The 23,840-nt window shown below is 39.0% G+C and overlaps 1 protein-coding gene across 4 annotated transcripts; it reads right to left on the bottom strand.

The window, feature by feature from the left end:
* Positions 1-42: 42 nt before the first annotated feature.
* Positions 43-23,155, bottom strand: Nhe2 (Na[+]/H[+] hydrogen exchanger 2). 4 transcript variants are annotated; one of them, XM_018449720.1, is made up of 18 exons: positions 22,395-23,154; positions 21,215-22,080; positions 16,383-16,646; positions 13,567-13,763; positions 11,600-11,856; positions 10,870-11,087; positions 9,568-9,770; positions 8,757-8,846; positions 7,882-7,952; positions 7,362-7,577; positions 7,143-7,278; positions 6,553-6,693; positions 6,395-6,467; positions 6,203-6,307; positions 5,872-5,973; positions 5,355-5,522; positions 4,925-5,083; positions 2,694-2,947 (listed from the first exon to the last, which is right to left on the bottom strand). In XM_018449720.1, exons 2-18 carry the CDS (start codon positions 21,702-21,704, stop codon positions 2,694-2,696), a joined length of 3,144 nt encoding a protein of 1,047 aa, XP_018305222.1. In that variant the 5' UTR covers positions 21,705-22,080; positions 22,395-23,154. The 4 variants fall into 4 exon arrangements, with proteins under 4 accessions (XP_018305223.1, XP_018305224.1, XP_018305222.1 ...); XM_018449721.1 differs by lacking the exon at positions 22,395-23,154 and having other exon boundaries at positions 43-2,947; positions 21,215-21,704; XM_018449723.1 differs by having other exon boundaries at positions 2,861-2,947; positions 4,900-5,083; positions 21,215-23,153.
* Between the last annotated feature and the right edge of the window lie 685 nt (positions 23,156-23,840).

Genomic DNA, 23,840 nt, shown 5'->3' with positions numbered 1-23,840 from the left:
TTTATTTATCGTCACAAAAAACTTCCCGTGTGTTTTTCTCTGTTTTTTTTTTTTACAAAGCGAACTTATACCCTGTCACCCTTACGTAGATACAAAAGTGGTTCGGTATCAGAGATCGCGTACGCTAAATTAAGTACTGATTCGTTTATGATGCATTTATAAGGAAGTATAAAAATCACAGGGTCCCAAAGAGCCATGAGGTAATTGTTAAAAGTTAAAGATCAAAAGCTTATTGAAAGTCTAAGCTAATTATGGCAAGAATAAAATTGGTATTAATTGTTATGAGTGATGCGAAAATAAATACAAGAGGTTCTTGTTAGCTAAACTTTTGGCATGATTCATCTTTTTTTTTCTCTTCAATGTAGAGAAAAGGAGGAAAGATAAATAGTGCAAGATGTTTGGTTAAAAAGAACAAGCCTAAGGAAGATAGCAATTTCTGTAATATACCTACAATAGAAATGTTTGGGACGGTTGATGACAAGGTTCTACGATCCCACTTCTTAACTTTATTCTCTATTCTCGATTCGTATTTTGATAATCAAAATAAGTCTCCAATAACTATCAAAAGATTCTGTTGACCAAGTTCCCCTCGAAACTAGCAAGAACTCGACGCTTTTCCGCTCACGCCGAGCGATGGCTATAATTGTATTATTAATTATTAGTAGTAGAACTAGTATAATCACATACTAGCGATAGTAACAAGTGTAACAATAATAACTAGAATACCGAATGGTCTAGCGATCGCCTCCTTTATCTCTCTCTTCTTTCTTTCTCCACCGACGAAATAATACTAAACGATAACAAAAATAATGAGGATGAGGATGTTGCTGAGGATGACAACGATGAGGATGTCGACAATTTTCTAGCGTATCTTCTCTAAGAAAAACCGTATGTACATGCTTCTGGTGGCTTTTCGCTAAATATTGACCAAGCGGTGCCGTGGCCGCGCGATATTAACATTGTATTATAACAGTGTATTATACACCAGGCACCGTGTTACTCACGAGTATCCGCTTGTTGGAAAGGTTTCTTTAAGGCCATACTCGAAGGGAGAGCGGCGCGCCTGTACGCATCTCTCTCATCTGGTTCTACGCAATTGGTAGTTGTACCATCGACTGAACGTCGTGTAACCGTTCGTTTGAAAGGAATTAATTCTCCTAAATTCAGCTGGGGATGCGTCACTATAGAATGTCATCTACGTATACCGTGACGTGCTGTGTTGCATGCATACGTGCGTACATGCGTCAGAATCACGATAACGGAACTACTATCGATATAACGCACCTAATGTTGGACTATCATTGTTTGCGAAGCTGCGGCCAGACTATCGACTTAACGAACAAAGTGTAGATTTGATCGAATGATTAATGAACGTCTAATTCTCAATCATTCGAATCGCCTTTCATTATTTTCAAAAGCTTATGGCAGAGATGAGTCATAGTATATCTATAATTGACAGTTTGATGAGTGTAAGTTTGATGTGAAATGAGAGTTTTGCAAAATCTTGTTAGGAAGAATAAAAATATTTCCTATCAAGCGACGTGGAGATAAAAGTTAAATTTTTTCTATAGAAAATGATATCATAAAATAGCTCGGAGGTAATGTGAATCATTTATTTTATTGAAAATTAGATATTTTTACTAGAAGAGAGTGACATTATGGCGCAAGTTTTTCTCATTATCCTACTGGCAGAATTATGTTCAGAATTTATAGTAAATTGTGGCAGCGACTTAAATGTTTAATCCGACTTTATACGTAATTTTCTACTAAGTCGATTAGTCTGACCGTAAGCTAATCGCGAAGTACACAATCGCGATGATTATCGTCTAATCCACCCCCGAGAGAAGGTACTCGTGGTAAATCTTGGGACAAGCTGGCGGCGCATTTAACGGCGCCACGCAACAATTCTTACAACACAAACACACTTTTATCGATAGTACCGACAATTTTGCGCCGACAATGACGACAACGACGGTAGCGTACAAGTCGTCGGCGTCCAAGCACTTTTATAGTCCTTATAAGGCCACAATTCCAAGACGTCTTAGAGACGGATTTAGAAAGAAGCCCTTGCTCTTGACAAGCGCCTTCGTTCTCGCGAATGCGTTGATGCGATGAAAAAAATAACAGTGATTCATCAAATTTCAATCTCGTATACGTGTTCCTTCCGAATTGGCGAGCTGTACCGAATGCCGAACTTGAATAGAAGATCGTTCATTCCAAAGAGATTCATCACTTTTTCGCGTTATCATCGCGGAGAAACTTGTCATCGTTAACTTTTTAAAAGAATATCTTTTCTTCTCTTTTCTCTTCTCGTGTAACCTTCTAATTAACGTGAAATTTTCACTCCTTTCCTCTTAAATATTTCTCCTCGTACAAAATTCAATCGAAAACTTCGATGCATTTTTTACAGTCTCTCTTTGCACAGTCATTTTTCCCGGAATCTATTCATCGCAACGTCTTGTTTCGCGTATTTGTGGGGCGCATTAACAAAATTCAGGCCGAGATTCAGGTTCGCGAGATGCCCCCTGCAGAAGGCGGCTTGTCAAGGGCAGATCTTCTCAAACGGGGGCACTCGGTCGTCGCAGGAGCGAAGTGAGCAACGAGTGTCGCGGTGGTCGTCGGAAGGGCCGACGACGTCGACGCTCGACGTCCGCGAAGGAGGACGGTCGCTCCTCAGCGACGGTCCCCAAGGGTCAAGCCCTCTCATCCTCGTCGTCCTCCACATCCTCCGACGATTCCGACGTGGAGGAGGCGATCAGAGCGGTCGATAGGGTCGGCATCTGAGCGGGCGAACAGGCGAGGGAGTTAAGGCGTACTCTCTGGACATTCCAGCAGTCCGGCAAGGAGTGAGATCCGTCGTCCGCCGCTTTGTCCACCGAGCGAGCTCGGTCGGCGAAGCCGAGCTCCATCATTGACACCCTCCTCGCGGGCACCCTCCTCGGGTTGCCTGGAAAGGAAAGCCGAAGATATTATTTATTTGAGGAAATCGATTTACGAATAGCGCTTTGGCCAATTATCGATGTCTCTTAACTATTTTAATGTATCTTGAAGAGATATTTAAGGATATATTCTAGTCTAGAAAAAAATCGATTTTCCTTTTTTGTACTTTTAATATTTAAGGTCTCTCGAAAATAAGTTCCTAAAAGCTTTTATCGATAAAAAATAATGGAGATGTAAGTGTTTTGAAGTTGTTTTAGCGTATATTGCATTTAATGCATTCTGTCAACGCGCTCAAAAACAAACTGTTATCAAGCGTAAACAGGAGAAAAATGAAAATGAGCATTTCATTAAATTTTTAGAATTAAAGGAGGGTTTGTTGTACAGTCCTAGTATCGCCGATTAGAGATAAATTTTCATTTTTGTAAATTTTAACGCAATTTGAAACTTGAAATGCATTTTTCTCGAAATCATATTTTTCGAGTCAGTTAATATAATTGTTCAGAAACTATCAATTTTTGCGTATATGTATATAAAATACATGTCTGTTTATCGCATAAATTAAGACTATTGCAATATCTGTAAATTGATTATTTTTTCATATTCGTTAAATTGAAAAGTTGAGTTAAAAATCGATATACTTGTTTTTCAAAACCGCATTGTTTTAACAATTGGGAATATTTTCTATTTATTCTAGTTCAGATTATAACCACACTCATATAATAATAACTAAAAATCGTTTTGAACTTTTTGTTTTAATCAAGTTGGAAAGTAAAATGTCAACCACCGATATATGTATTTTTATATTTTGTATTTAAATTTACGTAATATAAAAACTAATACACATTTAGCTATACCGAAATTAGAATATTTTTTTGTTAAATATATGTACAAGTAGATATAAAAGTGTAGAAAAACGTGTATAGTAATTTTCTTTAAAAAAATTCTCCAAAATAAGCCACTTTTTTTGCGCTTGACTAGAATATTCCTTATTGTAATTAGTTCCACGCGCGCGATAAAAATACGTTCTTATCTTCTCTTATGTTTGTTCTCAAATAATGTTCTCTTTCTACTATAACCGATATTTTAGATTTAGAAAATACTTCATTTGAAAAATTTTAATACACATACATTTGATAAACGAAATAGGGTAATAAAATTGGTACATGACAGATTAATGTATCTTGAAATTAAGCAGACACCAAATATATTTAATATATAAAAATGATGTTATACTAAATATATTTATTGGAAACCGGTTTTCTCCGCCACAGCGCTATCGCAAATATGGCAGCAAACACCAATGTCTTAATGATAAAAACATAAAAAGTAGAAAGTAATCAATAACAATGAATAATGGGTAAAAAATTAATAAGTTTATGATTTCAATTACTTTTGCTACATGACAATATTAATAAACAGAACGAAAATTGTATGGATTTGTGACAAAGGAATTAGATTTCCAGAACAGAGATTATAATTTATGCATGCAGTTTGTTCACGAAACAATATTTCTTCTATAGCGAAACGACGGTTAGCGCGTGGGCACTGGCGTGTCGATGCTCATTTTGCAATTGCTCGCAAAAATAGCCACGAACATGTAACGCAACGTGAGTGACGCTCGTCACAACGCATTAAAAAATAGCATACTTCAGTGCTTCTCAACGTTTCGCGTATCACTTCGCGTATCACTTCGAACATTTCCCGCTCAAAGCTTATTAATTTATAGCCGTTATATATCATCGAGTCATTTTGAAATATTATTTCAGAACTTTGAAATATATGAATTTTTTTTACATTGGCGATATATTTCGCTAAGTATTCGAAACTTCTTCCATGCGTTGGAAACGTTGAAAGGGAATGGAAGGGGATGTAGAATGGAAAATTGAATAATCCGTCTCGGTAGGCATGAAAAAAGAGGGGGAAAGAAAAGGAAAAGAAATAAAAATGAACCACACGTACCCTCCTTCTGCTATGCGTCACGTACCCTTGGTTTTCGCGGGGGAATCCATTTCCGCGGGGGTGTACTCGTCCGTTTCGTCCACCTCGTCGACGGTCTCCTGGCAATCGATACTGTCGGGCGTGCACACGCTCTCGCGTCGAAATAGGCCAATCACGGATTGGACTTTCGGCTGTTCGATCCCACCTGAAAAGCAGAAAGACATATCGGGCATGTGGAAGTACCGCTGGGAATAAATAGGCAGACGCTGAGCGATTTCACGAGTTGAAAGTTTTCAGAGAGTTGTTAATCTTCTTAGAGGAAAACTGACTTACAGCTGTCGTGACGGTCTATTGGTTTTCATATTCGTTACTCTTTTATGAAAAAATCGAAAAAAACTTTTACGGTACATTAATATTTGAGAGCTGGAGTGATTTCTCTTGTTTTTTCCATTTTTCCTTCTTTTTTTCTTTTTTACCTAAGAAAGTGGCGGAGGGCGAACTGTAGGCGAGATATTCTTTATTGGAGCACCAGGCTGGAAATTCGTGCTGCTTGATCGGATGACCCGATTCGTAATCGTCTTCACGTTTCCACGGTAACATAGTTTCCGTAGCCGTAGGGGTGGTTACTCTGTAGCCTTCCGCACCTAGGTCAAATACCGCACAAGACAATAGTAACGGGAGTACGAAATGGAAATTGAAACCGTTATGATTTCGGTGGATGCAATTTTCGATGCCGTAAACACGAAAGATCAGAGTCCACCGAAATTATACCGATTTTAAATCCTAAAAAAAAATAACGAATGCTCGAAAAATTATGATCACCAATATAAAAAAGACGCAAGAGAAAATGTAATCACACAGCAATACAAGATCAACGCCTGGTTTGGATAATGCTGAAAAATAGAAAAAAAATACGCAGAAAGGAAAAGAACGATTCGCAATAACACAAAGCCAATGCTCGAACTCTTTCTTTTTCTCATTTTGAAAACGTACCGTCGCGTCCTATTTTCAAGTCTCCTTCGTCCGTATTTATTGTGTCCATCGACGTAGTAGCGGTGGTAGCGTGTTGATTGTCCGCGTTTACATTCGGCGAATCTTCCGTTTAAAGATTTTAAGCTCTATTAGTCATAACTCTTTTCAAGAAGATAATTCAATAACTACATATACAAAAATTGTAAGAGATGTAATCTTCTCTATATAAGAGAAACCAAGACATCCTGATCATTTTCATCGTCGCATTTCGTCGATATACCTATATATTTTTAACTTCAATCTCATTTTTCAGTTCAATTCGACTTAGTAAGTTAAAGAAAAGTTTTCTTACCGGACGTTCGCGCGGTGAACGTGATCGCTGAATCCCAATCCTCTTTGCTGGAGGGCTTCGAGGTTTCTCCGTTTTCTAACTCATACAGCACGCCATTGATGTAATCTGTGCACGATAATTGATGAAAAAAAAAAGAGAAAAAATTACGGAACTTTGAAGTGCAATTAATTATTCACGACGTTTTGCACGTACCTTGCGTAAATAGCTTTGTCGAGCCGTTCTGCTGTTGAAATTCTGGGAAACTAACGTGATTCTGTTTGCCATCCTATACAATTGAAATCGATAAAATGGAAAGTCAAAGACGTCGAAATTAAATATGACAAACGATCGAGACGCTGATCGATTCTTACTTTAAGTAACTTTTTGCTGCGTTTGTGGCGATGCTTGTGCTCCCCCATCATCCGTCGAATATTCATGTGCATTTTGTAATTGACTTGTGTCGAGAGATCGCGATCATTCACTGCGTGTCGACTGTAGCTCAAACGTCGATGCTAAATAATATATAATGCTTGTAGAAAATTTTTAGATGCAATATTTTTAAATATAATAGAATATTATTAGAATATGCTACTGATCTATTTTCTAAAATTATAGCTTCTTTGATGAGAATTTAAAATAAATTTCTTTGACAAAAGAAGTGCTAAAATATCGATTTGGAAATTAGAAGAGCCCTGCAAATGGATGAGATTAAAAAAATTTTTCAGGATATTTTAAAGTAAAAATAAGACAATCACAAGAAATTATATTTTGATTCGAGATAAATTTTGTGTGTGTGTGTGTGTGTGTGTGTGTGATTTAAAATTCGTCAGAAAATATGGCTAAAAAATTTAATAATAGAGGGATTACTACTTTATTACATGTAATATATTACGTTATAGATCATATATCACGAGCAGACTTTGAATTTGGAGAAAATCTAGACTCGACCATAATCTCTTACCCTTTTGTATGGTTTACAAAGCTCTTCGGCGAGCAGATGGTGGATTCTCGCGTCCGTTAGGTCTTTTTTGGAAGGATTGTACTCCAGTTCCTGCAGATCGATATTCCATCCCGTTTCGAGCTGACTGCAGCTGGGACTAGAGAGAAAAAGAATGCGATTAGAATGCGCTTTTATTTTATCAACGACAATTGTCGGCGGTGAACAACAGGAATTCCGCACCTTCCATTGAATTGTCCGGTATTGCTGTAATTACGGAATATCGCCGACATACTTTCGGTGCCGCTAATGTTGCCGATAGTGGAGGCATTTCTTCTTATGTAATCTAACGCATCCTTCATCGCCAGCTTCGAGTAAGTTTCCAGAATCTTCGGCTCGGCGCCGCAATGATCTTTCACGAGATAAGGTCGGATGAATTTATTGTCGAATCGCTTGAATCTACAACAAACCAACACAGATAATATTTTTATTGGGGAAAAAGACAGAAGGAGTAAGTAGAAAATACTGAAAAAACATTCCGATAATTAGATGATACAAATACAATCTACATCATACATATTTAATACTTTTCATCTTTATAAAAAGTGTACTTCTATTTAGATATACGAAAGATATAAATTCTGATATAAATTTTTTAATTTAATCTTGCTTTTCTTTATTATTTTACGCTAACTCATATAGATTCTTAACTGACAGTTCGAACGGCATTGAGTAAACACGAAGTTATGACTAAGCGTCTTACTTATCCCGGACGTGGTAGTTGCCGTGTTTTCCCAAAATGTCCTCGATACCCGCCATCGTATGATCCATTATCTAAGAATTAAGAGACAGACGTTATTTGTCTATCAATTTGACGAGCAGCGCGGGCGTCACAAATCCGCCAGGATTTGCCACGTGTACGCGGGCAAACGCAAACGCAAGCAGAATGATGTATCAAAGTCCCGGTAAAAATTGCCGCTATATACACATTCTGTAATACGGCTTGACAATGACGAACGTTATCCTATTTCACAGTTCGACCCTATTCTTCATATCGTACGGCTCTGTCGTTCCATTAAAAAGAAATACGTCGTAACTGGGATTCGAGGTAATAGGCTCCGTTATCGTCATATATCAGCGATTGAACGTGATATTAGGGAGTTTTTGCAATAACGTGAATCCAGATACGGTGAACGCTAAAGTCACGCTATCCTTTTCTTAATTACAGTATGCGTCAAAAAAAATGCGACTCTCACAACTAACACTTCAGTTGCTGGTTTAGTTAAATAAAGTGAATGGACGGGGGGAAATTTGATTATAACATAAATATTTTGTCCTTCTACCAAATATTTATTCGATATGATTTCCTTTAATTACAATCACTGCGTTAATGTGTCACACTCAGCAAACATAATAGTGATTAAAAGAGAGTCGCATTTTTTTTTTGGCGCATACTGTAATTGTTAGGAAGAAGATAACCTGACCTTAGCGTTCACCGTATCTGGGATAAACGGTATTGCAAAAATTCCCTGTTATCGAATTTTTACACATCTATATCGGTTCTGCGATCGCGCTTTGTTTCCCGCAATTTCCGGATTACGGCGACAGCAAACGAAGTAATTCGATCGCGCAACGTACCCTCTCGTGGATCCTCTCGTTCATCGTCGGCTTTCTCTTCTCCGCCCTTTTGACATTGAGGATTTTGACAAGAGGTTTGATGGTGATCCCCTAAAAATAGGAGCGCGTTTACATGAGCGTCATCGCGAGCGAACTCATGCAACACAGACCTCCAAGGGGCGTTCTAAAGACGTCCAGAGGACGTCCCTATGTCCTCTAAACGTGCCTAAGAACGTTCCCAGGATGTCTCTCGGATAAAATGTACGTGCTGTATGGGAACACTCGTTCTCGACGCGAATTATCGGTCGACGTCGAGTAAAGTAACGCGCGGCTGATAAAACGCTTGACGCAAAAGTGTATGCTCAAGTGTGTGCGACATAGAGATATTAGGTTTCCGATCGATCGCGCGACAAAGCACACGTGCAGAGCCGAGCTTTTTTTTTGCGGCTGACATCTTTGTATCGCTGCTCATTAATGAGCTTGAGTTGATTAAACGGACAATCATCCGTGGTTCTAACGGGCAATCACTTCTTTCTCCTCGCCGCGCCGTTCCGATGAAATAGTATCTCTTTCTCTCCCTCGAAACGCGTGCCACTTCGGTCGTCTCAAAATACGCGCGAGTCATCGGTTCCATGAAAAACTCTAAGTCGCTTACTGGGTCGGTCCGATTTACTCGAGCAAGATCTGCAATCTTGCACTCCGCGTAGAAACCACGCAAACACAGCAAACACCCGTCGTTACGCAATGCTTACGTGCATTCGTGCTCGCATCAAATTCGTAATGGATCGGTCACGATCATGCATCGTGCGCAGCCATATGATCGTGATCCTACCTGGATGAACACGGTAAAGTAGATAACAGCGATAGTGGTAGTGACGAACATAGGCTGCAGAGGCACGTGTCTTGGATCTATAAGAAGCACCAGGGCGAATGCTACGGCGCCGCGTAAACCGCCGTAGGACATGACGAATTTCTCCACCTTGTCCAATTTGTGCAGCCGGAACTGATTCGCCAGCGCTGTCAGCACTATCACGCCTGGAACATGAATCCGAGCGAGATATTACAGCTGTACTATCCTCTTTAAAAAAACGTGTTCCCAGCGAGAAATGACCATCAATTAGACATCGAATTGTCATCGGAATCATATCGATGTCGATTCAATAAATCATTCTTCAGTGGGTAGCATTGATACAATATTATACAGCTGACGATAAGAAGAGTTTTCAAAAAATCCATATTTCTGATTGATATACGTGTATTTGTTTTTTCTCGAATTTATCATTTGTAATTTATAAAGCGTTGTATAAAAATCTTCGGTTCTCCGTAAAAATCTATTACAATCTTGTTACAATCCTGATCGATTTATTTAATTACGAGGGATTGTCAATTGTCTACTATGAAGGCGTGAAACATTGAGTGCATCGACGTAACATGTCTAATGGAATGCGTGTCGTTTCACACCAGGCTTGCTCATATCTTTCCACACTTTCCACACAGTCAAGTGACAAATTGTCCGGTTAGAACAAGAAGCCATAAGTGAAGCGCGTCGCTTACGAGTGACGTAAGATATTCGTGTAAGTAAGAGTCAATTGTCTTAAGTCCCATTATGATTTCATCATTTAACCATATCACTTTACACGCCATTCCGTTCGCCGGCGAAGCGATGCCCTTAACGCCCATCCAACTGGACCGGTCAAGGCCCGCGCGATCGTGTAAGAATTCCTCGACACGAATTCGCTATTATCACGCTACTTTTTCTCATTTCCTGATTTTTTTCCCCCTCTTTGAAATATTTTTCTAAAGTTTTCCATGCCAACAATTTTGCACAGATTAATTTTCTTTTTATTTTCTTTTTATTCAGCTAATTCAGAAAAGAAGTTAAAAATTCTATATAAATTATATTTTTTAAAAGTTGAATTTAAAAAACGTGAAATTGTACAATAAATAAGGAAATTTAGAAAGTTGAGTTGTGTGCAAGTATCTGAATTTCTTATGAAAGAGCGTGTTGCGACTGAAATACCTACAGTAATCCCTCGTGTATCTCGTAATAGCTGTTCAAAGAACGTCAAACGGTAGGTAGGAGGAATCCTTTTCTGACCTTCCCAATCGAATAAAATTAGAAAATCTGGCTTACCCACGGCTCGATAGACGGAGCAGAAGACTATCGTCGTGACAACGAACCACGTGTTCCAGTTGTGAGCATTGTTCACCGTGGCGACGCCGAGAAACATGAATATAATAGTCTCCGAACTACTTGACAGCATCTTCATTGTGTACTTGACGGTCGTGTGAGACTTGTGCGATATATTGGCCTCAACGTAATTCTTCATCGTAATACCACAGAAGGTTATTCTGGAATAAAGGGATCGCGAATTACAGAGCAGGCAGCGTGGCAATCATCGCTGTTTCGACAAAGTTAAAGCTTGCAAGCTGAGAATCTTGTTTGTAAACGCGATAATGAACCTAACTACGGCGGGAATTAAGCCGTGTATTGTTTAGAACTCTATTCGAAATTGATCCATCTAATTCCTTCGCGGTAGATTCTTGGCGTTTATTTCAGTTCCTTATAATTTCTGCAGAGTCGTGCCAATAGGATCAGCGCAACAAGTTGTTGTAACTTATTCTTGAAATTGATACCGCGGGCGTCGTTCATAAATATTTAATAATCAAGGTTAAACAGTTTCGATAATGTTCGTTATACTGTCATAGAGGTGAGTTGCTGGGATCTCTCAATTTTTCGATTTAGCGATTATATATTTGTTGAAACGTATATTATTGGAACGTCTTAACTCTCTATATTATTGAGCGTCTTGAGGCTGGAGATGCCAATGCGAGATATGTCGAAAAGTCGATGATTTACTTACGCCAATATGCCGGACAAGTGGAAGATCTCTGCGCTGAGGTATGCCAAGTACGCCATCACGAAGATGAATATCGGCTCGATCACGCGCACCTGATGTGTAAACCTGGTCACGAAGCCAGTAGCGAAACCCCAAACTATACCTATGACCGTGCCACCGATCGCCACCACCAAAAACGAAGCTAGGCCCGACAGCACGTCCGTGTAAATGATCCTAGAAGGGCCCATCTCGCTGTACGTCTCGAACATGTGATAGAGCACCTGCGTATTCGTATTAAATAGCCTTTTATACTCGGTCGTTGCAGTAACCCCTGACACTTTCCTTCGCTCGCCTCGCAACAGCACGAAACTAATAAGCGACGGATCGTTAACGGCTCAACCCTTTTCACATTACCATTCTTAGCTGGCACGACCCAATTTTTACGTCAAAAGCAGAACATTTTTTTCGGACGGTTAACATTATATAAATATACAATATATATAGTGCAGGGATGTTGATCTATTTGCAGAGATATTCAGACTTGCGACGTAACAGATAAAATTGGAACGAAATGAATTTCTGTGGAAACACCGCACTTTACGACGTTATATTTTTCTTTACTAAATTGCAGATATTTTTTAAGAGTTAATTGTGCATGAATGATATTAATAACCGTCGAGGCGCCAGTGTCGGCGACACGTTTATTAGAGTCGTCGCAACGGTGATGTATACAAAACGCGGTTAGATTATATCGTTTTTTTTATTCAAAGTGTTACAGATTGTAGAAATTCAGGTCGCGAACAAATATGACGTTAATTTTTAAGCGAGGCGAAGGTATTTGATACTTGACTCGCGCTTATGGACAATGTGATCAATGTTGTATCGATCGTTCGCCCGACGAGTGCTTGTCGTTTGGCGGTATCATGTGCAAGCTTCGCTATATTCTATCTTCGTTTATTTATCAGATATTCTAAAATATGACATGCGAGAGTGAGAGACAGGAGGGTATTAATCTACGTCAACTTCAGGGTCAATTCTAAGCGAATGCGAAAAGAGCAAGAGACCGATAACATACATAAAATAATTGCGGTAATAATTGCGACGCATAAAAAGGTTGTACGCAGAAAAATTTGTGTTAAATTTAACGCATTTTGCATGTCTCAAACGGGGGGGTCCACTAAAATTTTTATATTAATTTAATACACAAAATGAGTGTGTGTTAAAAAATAATACAAATATTATGTAAAAAATTAACGCAAAGATCATAACATTGACATAATTTATAAGAAATCATATTTCTTCATTAAAATTAATATTTATAATATAGTGTTAAATTAACATGTTTCAATAAATTTAAGATTTATAATATATAATAATGTTAAATTAATACATTTTGTTTACTTACATTTTACATTAAAAAAAATTTTAATGACTCAAGTGGACAGTTTCTAATGCAAACATAAATGTATTTTTATTGTATAGTTATTGTTATCTATCTTTGGCATATTGTTGATTATATTCCGATAGTTCGCGATCGCGTTAATATAAAATATAATACATACAGTTGAAAAATTTTTTCTAAAAAAATGCACATCTGTGTTTTTGTCTTTATGATTTATTTATTTACTTGAAATTTAGTTCTTTAAAAACTTCTAATAATCTTATTAAAAATACTTTTGTTTTTAATTTCATATTGTGATTATAAAAATTTACTTGATGTATCTTTATGCACTTAATGATTATTTTTTAAAAAAAGAATCATGTATATTCTACTTTTCTTCTTATGCTTGTCTATCAGATGCGTGCAAATATCTCGTATTCGCAGACGCCGAGTGATTAGGATTGATCGGCTTTAATCTTCACTCTATACGTATCGAAGACCTTTAATAGTTCGTAACAAAAGGACAGAGATTTCTGCAGCACAGTGTGCTACCTACGCAACAAACTCCTTGACGGGCAGCATCATGTAATGTAAATAATGTAATACTTACGACAGTGACCGCGTCGTTCAATAAACTCTCTCCGAACACGACGATGTAGAGTATCTCGTTCACATGTATTTCCTCGAAGACGGCCAGCACGGCCACGGGATCGACAGCACTGATCAACGCCGAGAATAGGAACATATCGAGGATAGGCGTCTCGCAACCGAATATACCGCTTTTCCCCAACAGCCATAATGAAGCACCTAAAGTGCAAATAGCGTTTTTTAATTATGGTAATACGCGATCCAATATCTGATATCATAATGCTTTTCGTAGTTGTAATTCGCCTTAATTGTCACGAATGTCGTTTGTTAATCTGCTTTAAATACTTCTGAATAAATCGTCAATTTATCGAGATTATTATTATCCTATCGATCCCCAAAGTCACTGAACGTTAAACCGCGAGAAGAGAAAGAAAGAGAGAGAAAGAAAGATCAACGTCGCCAAAGATAGAAATTTGCATTATCAAATACCAGCTTTCCGTCCGCGTGTTATATTCGTACCTATCAAGTACTTGCATTCTTCCTCCCTTTCGAAAGAAAGGTATTACTCTTGATATTAAACCCTTTGAAGGTTTCTCGACAATAATAGTGTCAGTTTTTAATCTATCCCGATATTCCTATGTTCGATAGGACATTAATTAACATCGTACCATAATTTCATGTTATCGATCGCTGCCGTTGTTATGCTTACCGTGTCGTTTCTTACTTGAAAGTTACGTGTGGTACGGTTTTAGAAAAGCAAAGAGCTTTTCTTTCGGTCACGAGTTTCTTAAGACATTAATTTAATTAATCGGATGTCGTTAGATCTAATCACGGTAGTTACGGCAAACGTTCGTTGAAAATAATTAAATTTTAATGTAACGATCCCGCGTCTCACACTTTTATTTTACCTCGCATCGTTTTTAAAAGTCATCTTTGCCATTTATTCGCAAAATATTTGCGTCTCTTGAATAAATTTAAGTTTGTGTATTTTTCTACATATTCGCTTGTATATTAATTAAAATTGTATTAAATTTCGATATTCAACAGAATTTTAATGAAAATCAAAATTGCGAAAATTACAGCCATATTGTTCTACATTTCTTCTAAAAACGTTATTAAATAAATATTAATTAAACAAAAATTTGATTTAAAATTTATATTGAAATAATTTAAAGTGTAATAATAGATAGAAAAGATCACAAAACAGACAGATGTGAAAAATTTAAAAAAGACATTATATATTAATAACATTCTATTTATTAAGAGAAATAGGAAAGTGCTTTTTACATTTATTTTGTATCCCATAAATGCTTATACAGTGACTATGAAACACGTTATAGTGCTATTGACTTTGGCACACAGTCTTGGCGTCTTTTGCGATAAGAAGTAATAGCCTGAAAATATAGCACTGACAGCTTTTTATGTGGTCATCAATCCTAATCAATAATCACGTCCGTCGTTTACGTTCGACGTATCTATCTAAACTTATTTCGTTATTTTAACGCGATTTTATCGAGCATTAAATAACTTAGACCTTGTCAAATGTCGTGTCGGTTTCGCTCTTTTTCCCTTTTAGTCATAGCGACAATTTCGCGTGAAATCTGTGGTTATCGTGGTGTCACGATCGAATCGCGCGTTATCATTGCGATAGAGGATGATAGCGGATGATAGCGTCGGGATGACAATTGCCGCATGTGCTCTGTACATTATTGTCGTCGACATCGTCATCATCATCGGTATCCTCGTCATCGTCATCGTCGTCGTCGTCGTCGTCGCTTGCCCCGCGCATCCGCTTCGACGCGCACGCTATTTTCGTTCTCAAGCCGCGCATTTTCTCTACGTTTTCAAGATGAACATCTGCGCTTACGCTAGATCGCGAACAAACCATGAGCAAAAGTGAGGAATGGAAATTCCACCGTCTGCGGGGGATGGTCGGAGTGTTTTATTTATGTATGCTTCTCTTTATACACATATATAATGTACGCAACCAACTTGTTTAACCTCCTTATTACACTTTCAAAGTTTTAATTAATTTTTTTTAGAATTTTTTTTATCAACGTGCGTTAGAACAGATTGTTTAGCAGACTGCAAATTAGAGTTGAAATCTATTCTTCTCCTTTGCAGCAATTTATTTGTTGCAAATCTTAAAATTCGTAAGTCTATTATAGTTAAAAATATAGTTTTATAGTATTAAAAAATTTTTGAGTTGGATAATCATATTTAGAATTTTTCAAAAGATGAATATAAAAATATGAAAAATTGCTACGTGAACAGTTAATTCGTGAAAGTTTGATTCTTATAAAGCTTCACTTTTTGATACGATGCCAAACAGATGTTAGCAGCTTAATGCAGTTGTACCAAATATATATGAGGAGAAATCTTTTAAACTGTAGGAAGTTTTATTTATCTCTTTAAGTATAACATCGTCTCAGGAAAAATAATTTTTAATTATTATTGAAAACGAGATACCCAAACTTTCATTTTAAATCGCAATACGATATCACAATTTAAGTTTTCTGATTTTTTCTGATACAGATATCGTTATAAGTTAACGTTACGATTATATTTGACTTCGTGATATTTTACGCTCAAAATCACTCGGAGGATCTAACTCACAGTATTGCTTCTTAATTCCGAGGGTAGATAAGTATTTCTATATAATCGGAATCGGTTTGCGTGGACAAGGCGAAAACGAAGTCCGAGTTACGATCGGTGCGCGTCGAGGGAAAAGAAATAATATCCGAGAATCTCTCTCTCTCGAAAGATTGTCTTAACGCCGCCGCCCAGTCGATCGAGCCAGCGAGTGTTGTCGCGTCGTGTTGTCGCCGTTTTACTAACCTATCGACATCGTATTAAATATAGTTCCAACGACAGCGAACAGGAGTATCGTCCCGAGATGGTCGAAGAACAGCCGATTGGGCATGAAGTAGCCAGCATCCAGGATGATGGGCGGCAGCATGTATAAGAAGAACGTGTCGGGCGTCAGCGGCGAAATGTGAACGCTGCTCGCCTGGAACAGCAGCAGGCCGACGATCACGCCGACGACGATCAACAAGCAAGACTCCGGGAAGATCTTGTTGAGCTTCGGCGCCATGTGGAAACCTGGACGCCAATCGTTATGTCAAAATCATTAATCGTCAGTTCAATCATCAAGAGGAGACTTATAACAAACTTTGTACTTCTGATAATCAAGACGTGTCTTCGCAATATTGCTTCAATTCACAAATACCTTTATACTTCTATCGATATAAAAAGTTTTAGTATTTGGACAGATACTAAGGATTTTTTATTATTGGATACTATAATATACTTGATAAATTTAAAGACCTTGAATTGATACTTATAATTGCGATACATTTATAACGAATATTTTTACGCACAATAACTTTGTCAAACAGAGCTTTTTATATTGACATCTAATGATACGCGCTACAGCATTTTGGACGTAACATCAACTTAATAACGACAGGATGCGATCTTATGACCAGTTTACATCTATCAGAAGTCTGTACATATATTTTTTTTTATCTTTTTATCCATCAATTTTAAACCGTTTCATATTTTAAATTATATATATATACTTATCACTTTGTAATAACATTGAGAATGATCCGATCGGGCTCGAAACGCCGTTTGTGTATTATTGTTTCATTTCTTAATTATATTATATCTTCAATTAAAATATTGTCTTCTTATGGTTCGTAACCCTTCTCAACACTTTTATTATTAACTTATAACAAAGTCTGGTCACGAGTGACTTTATCAAAATCCTACTAGAGAAAAAGATATATGTATTTCTTCTTTTAATTTAATTAATCCTTTGTTATCACACTTTTTTTGCTACTTATTTCGCCATACTAGATCTAAAAACTCACAATCCGTATAAACTTTTCTAATATGTCTGTGATATCTAAATATCAATAAGAGCTTATATTTAGTGTACAAATATTATAGTTTTAAATATTGTATAAAAGATAGCTATGTGTTTCGCAGATATCTATAGATCCATTATTAGATGCCAATGTTTCGTGAACATTGCAGTTCACTTCATCAGAGCGAAGAGCAGCTTGATACGAGTGGATAGTATCAAGCTGTTCCTTGCCCTGATGAAGTGAACTACAATATTCACGAAACGTTGGAATTCTAACAATGGATCTAGATACAGAGATGACCCGGTAACGCATAGCTCATTTATACGAAGTAACCGTGGGAGCCTCAAAATTAACAAAAGATAATCATAGTGTATATTTGCCTTTATCATTATTTGTAAATTAGATTTTTATATTATAAAAAGATAGTGTTCGTAAAAAAGGACGCGTATAAATTTTTCGCTTGGATCAATTTAATGTATACCAAACTAAATATATTATACAAGGAGAAAGTACACTGAGAAAAAAATATTTTAATTTCAAAGAAATATTTCTTTGCTCGTATTTAAACAACAAATTATTATTTTCATTGATCCAAAGTAATAATTTGTTTGAATACGAGCAAAGACATATTTCTTTGAAATTAAAATATTTTTTTCTCAGTGTATGTACCTTTCTAGTAAGATTTTGACGAAATTGCTTGTGGTCAGGCTCTGTTATAAGATCTCTAAGTAGGACCACTCTAATCTTTACAATTCTGATTCGGAATTCAGATCCCGACCAACCGCAGAGAAACGTGAGAATAATCCGCAGTCTGCAACGTCGGAAGTCAGAATCATTGAAATCGGCCTCAATCGGAGAATTAACCGTGACAGAAAATGTATAGCATTCTACGGCAACGAAGATTCCAACGGAGTGTCTGGCAGGTGCAACGTGTCGCGTGTGCTACGCATTTCTTCACGCCTGGCACGTGGTATCTCTCGCTCGCGAAAAGTTCCGTTGGCGCGTGTCGTGCTGTATCGCGTACGATGTATCCGTTCGAGAACGTGTTCAATATTTTATGTATCTTGTTCGATATTCTCTATGGAATCTTCGCCTCGCTCGTGGATAACCCGTAATACGACGAATGAGCCGCTAAACGTTATGGTGGAACAAGTTTAGTCTGGCTAGATATTTTCGAATTCAAAACGGGACAAATTTATGTTCAGGGGATAGGAAGAATATATAGGATGTAAAGATAAATACGATAATAACAATCTATTTTTAAAAAGTAGTACACTGGAACCTCGTAATAGCGAACCTCGAAATAACAAAAATCCCTTCTATGTGAGTGGAGTAGCGGTAAAACCGTGTCCCTCAATACAACCCTGAATTTTATGATTTACAAGGAAATCTCACGAATTCAGATCTTGATAAAACTTTGTATACTTATAGCTTACATAGATGAATTTAGAAAGTATCATTAGCGGCAAATAAACGATTTTATGAGATGAAATCACTCTTTCTTATGTAGTTTTCAGCTCCTTTCGTTATATATCTCAAAAATTGCTGGATATAAAAAAGTCTAATACAAAAGTTTTATAATAAAATTACCTTTATTTATCTACGTCAATAATATTAAAAAAAAATAATTTTAAACATGAATTTTGTAAGAATTTATTTTTAATAAATATTGATATAAAAATTTCATTTATAAATATTATTGATATAAAAGTTTTAAAATCAGAATTTGTCACTTCGCGAGATTCTCTTGTTAAAAGTGAAGTGAGGACGATCTCGTTATTACATTCAGAACCCCGCATCGCGCGTTATTACGTAGATTCTACACTGAGAAAAAAATAGTCTAAATTTAAATAAATATTTATTTGAATACTACCAACTAAACATTTACTTACAATAAATAAATATTTACTTAATAAAAAGAAGTGATTGTTAAATCAAATTAATGTTTTTTGTACCAAATAAATATATTTTTATATTTAATAAATATTTAATTCTATTTAATACTATTCAAATAAATTTTTATTGAAATTTAGGATATTTTTTTTTCAGTGCAGTATTATAGATTCATATTTTGAAATATTTGACAGGATTGTCCTATCGAAAGCAGGATGTCTGATCGCATTATACAGTGAATTATTATCAATGGAAACTCGCAATTAACGGTATTAAAAAAAAATCTGCTATTTTATTTATCCACTACGATATAATATTCTTTTTGCCAAACGTAAATTTTTATGTCCCGTCAAGATATTTGTGCGACCGATGTATATGAATTTTATGTAGGTAGGTGTATTTTATTCTTGCCCGTTCGTTCACTTTTGTGACTTTTATCACCCCTCCGTCAGGTGAACAGAAATATCAGCGGAACAGTTTGTTTCTTCAACCACCTCACTGCGTGCTTGCGTATCCACGCGAGCGTGCAACGTGGTGCAACGCGAGTGAAATTGCACGGAGAGAAAAATTGCGCGTCCATCGGGTTTCGTATTGCTCGAACCGGGTATCCAGTAAATGGAATGCGAACGTTCGAGTTCATTCGGCGCTTATCATGCGCCGCGCACACTAAAATGAATCTATGTGCATCGTGAAATACTATCGTAAGACACTACACTCTTGAGTCTTTGAGTGCTGGAGCATCTTTATGCATCCTGAAATGCAAAATCGTGGCTTTTCTGCCGCGCCAGCAATTTTTCAAGCTTGCACACGAATGTTTTATGCAAAATATCGAATAAAAATTCGTATCTTAACAAATTACAACTTGTTATTTATTCCTTTAATTTACACCAAAAAAAAAACAAATCATAGAGGGAGAGATTGTTAAGACACGAATTTTTATCCGGTATTTTCAGTACGATAACAGCTTTTTTGGTTCGCACTCGCCCACTTATTATTCATTCGTGAGAAATTATTAAAAACAAATTTCGCCGTAACGAAAAAGGGTAATGAGCCTTGCATAACGTAACGAGTATTGCAGTCGGTTTTCAATGATATTTGCCAGGTTTTGTTATGTAAGCAAACGGAAAAATATAGGTGCGCTAATGTATTCATCGAAAAGCGTCACTATCGTGAAAATTGATGCAACCTGATGTGCACAGGCGGATAACAAAATTGCGACAGATGTTTTCGGTTATAACAATAGAGGCAGAGTGTGTTCATAACATGACAATTTTCAAATAACACGTTGTCCATCGTAATATTTGAAATAATCATATTACGTACATTGTATTGTTTAACTGTTTCCAATTTTGTCGAGCATGTTATTACAAGTTAAAACGGTTAATTATACGTATAATGGATATGGCATAAAAAGATATTTTCAGAATGTTTCGTCTATTATAAATCTTTATATCATTTTCTCTTCGTTAAGAAACAAAGCTCAAATTAAATTTATAACGAGAAATAACACTTGCGTATTTCACGTAATTTTTTATACTTGTAGATATGAATCTTATAAAAAATGATTCTGAAGTACACATTGGTAAATAATCATTTGCTGCATCATCGATGCAAATAAAGAAGAAGATACAGAGTCTCTCATGAGATATTTGCTTTCTTGAATGAATATCGTTTCATTTAAGAGCATACTTGATTTATCGCAAATGTTTATTGCACGTGTTATATCTATTTGTCGTTTTCTATAATAAGTTCATTCTTAAACACTGCAAACACTGTTGTTTACGTTAAACGGTACGTTTCAGAAAAGCTGAGATCTTACGCCTACACGCATCCTCTCTCGAAGACAACAACAGGAAGAAAAAAAAAGAATAAATTAAGATCAGCTTTCACACTCCCAGCACTTACCGATTTTCGCGATGCTGGCGAAGAAGATCCAAATCCCGATGAGAAAGGGCGTTTCGACGCGCGTGAACTCGACGCTGACGATGCGATATTCCGGTTTCGGCGAATGTTCGTTGCCGCTCGAGGAGTCGCCGACCGCGGCGTCATCGCCGGAGCGCGCCGAGGCGAGCTGCAATTCCTTAGGGATGTTCCGTTGTCCGGCATCGTCGCTGCTCGCCGACGAGAGGCTGCGCAGGGTGGCGTCGTTCGGGAGGGCCGCGCGGATCACCGGGCCCATAGGCCCGAAGCCCAGACCCGGGTAAGCGCCGTACAGATCGTCGTGGAGGTCGCCGGCGTCGATCTGCGGTCCGTGCGACTCGGGATGTTTCTCTTCCGGGATCCGCTCCGCGGATCTCAGGTCGCGGAAAAGCGCGAAATTGGCGCGGCCGCATCCCGGACAGCACAGGACCACAAGGAGGAGCGCGGGGATGATCATCGGAGCGAGGCGACCCATGGTGCACTCGACGCGGCGCGACGACGACGACGACGACGATGCTTCTGTCGTGGACGATCCGCGCCGTCGTCCGCGCTCGTCCGTCGCCGGTGAGTCACTACTTTTACTCGTTGTACCATCAGAAGAGAACCGCCACGACGACGAGCACGCTCGCACGTGCTGCGGGGCTCCCCGCGATTGATTCCCCTGATCCTTGTGTAGCAGCGATAGGGGCGGTTTATTCGATGACGTGCTACCCTCCGAGTGCAATCACACACCGTCGCGTCTCTATAACGTGATCGTCCTACGGGTCACGTACAACAGCATACACCGATCTACGATGATGGAGCGTTTTCAGAAGCCTTCTCCTGTCAGGAAAATTCCTCTCTTGCGCAACCTGTTTATACGAACATTTTTTTCTCGATGATAATTCTGTTATTTTCTTCTTGCGGTTTCGCGTATTCGAGAGCTAAAGCAGCTTCGATGTTCAACTTCGTAATGACATCGTACAAATGTAACATCCTCAAGGAAAACAAAGGCAAATTGTTTCAACGTGGACGCCAATCGGCTCGGCGTGAGAACTGGATGGACCCGGTTCCACCGGTTCCAAGTCCGGAATAATCCAGCTACTATGATCCGAAATGAGGGATAACAAGTGTCGCGGCAATAAATTTCTAAAACGTCAAACCAATAATTAAGTGTGACTCATACCGCTTCGGCGTCGAGACGTGGAGCGCTACAATGACAGCAGCTGCTGGAGGCCCATGTCCCTCGCGTGAAGCTGTATCGAGAGATGCTGCCGGAATATCTTTCCGTTAGGAATGCTCGCCCTCGGTACGGGGATCGAATGAAAACACAGCTGCGATCGTATCCCAGGATAGAAGCTGCTTTCCGATTCGGAGTAGGGAATTGGACTGCTCTCGCTTTCTCTCTCTCTCTTACCCGTCTGTGGCTCAGCCCATGCAAATAGAAAACCTATAATGCAACCGCACAGGGGAATGACTTCCGGCTTCGTGCGATTCGATTTTACTGATCGCACGACGCGTCCCTTAACGCGGCGATGACGGGGACGTTAACGAGTGCGTCGCTCGTCGCTCGTCGCGCGACGCTGCTCGTCTTGCGCGCCGCTCGCGAATACCGCGACGCTCTCAAGTCTTTACAGAGTCACCCGGCGGTGAGAGCGAGGTCTGGTCGACGCGCGGCCGCGGCGACCCGTGGACGACGACGTGGTGGAGGGACAGGAAGCGCGACGATGATAACGGGCGCGCCGCATTATAAAATACGGGCGAGCGATTCATCGAAGTTGACGTACGTCGCACCTTCGCCGGCGTGCCTCTATCGACCGACGGCGACGGCGTCGGAACGACCGATACGGCAGCACTGCACGGCCGCGTACTGACGCGCACTACCGTCGTCGTCGTCGTCGTCGACGATGGTGGCGGTAACGGTGACGATGCCGATAACGCCGAGCAACGGGGAAGCGCTGCCAAAAATGTGTATAGGCGTCGTCGGCACTGCCCTCGTCGTCGGCGACGATAATGGATGTATGTTAGATCTCCTGTCCCTTTTCCTCTCCTTCATCTATTTCCGTCATCCCTCCACGCCGCTACTCACATAAGTATATCGCTTCCCACCACGACGGAAGCTTTCAGCCAGCTGATCGTCGATGAAACCCGCGCAGGCGTCGCGACGCGACGCCCCGATATAACCTACCCTCGGTCGACAGCGGCGTCGAACGGCACATCGCCTCACATTTCGTTTACGCCGATGCGCCGTTCCTGCGGAAGTTCTCCCGGCAGAAATACTCTCGCTCAACGATTATTACGCGGCTCGTTTGTGGTCGAGCTTTACACGGATATCGCGCTGCTGCCCCAAGGATTGATGCCTCAGCGTACCGTCGTTCTCGTGCGCCGTTCAATTTTCGCGCTCACATCCTCGTGGGAGGGTAGTTCCGGAATAGCCGCGAAGTACGTTTCGCCGATTGGTGTTTCTTTACACGAGCGAGCACTTGCGGCTTGTCCGCTCGTAACACGCGTTCCGTTCCATTTTCACGGAGCAGCGCGGGCGCCGCGATACCGGCGTCTCGACGTCTCGGCGACAGCCGCGCGAAGCCTTCACTGACGCCGATCTTAAATCGGAGAGACGCGTCAGTCGCAT

The sequence above is a fragment of the Mycetomoellerius zeteki genome, unplaced genomic scaffold (assembly GCF_001594055.1).
Source record: "Mycetomoellerius zeteki isolate Tzet28-1 unplaced genomic scaffold, Tzet1.0 scaffold25, whole genome shotgun sequence".
Classification (NCBI taxonomy): Eukaryota; Metazoa; Arthropoda; class Insecta; order Hymenoptera; family Formicidae; genus Mycetomoellerius; species Mycetomoellerius zeteki.
This window is presented reverse-complemented; position numbering and strand designations above follow the sequence as displayed.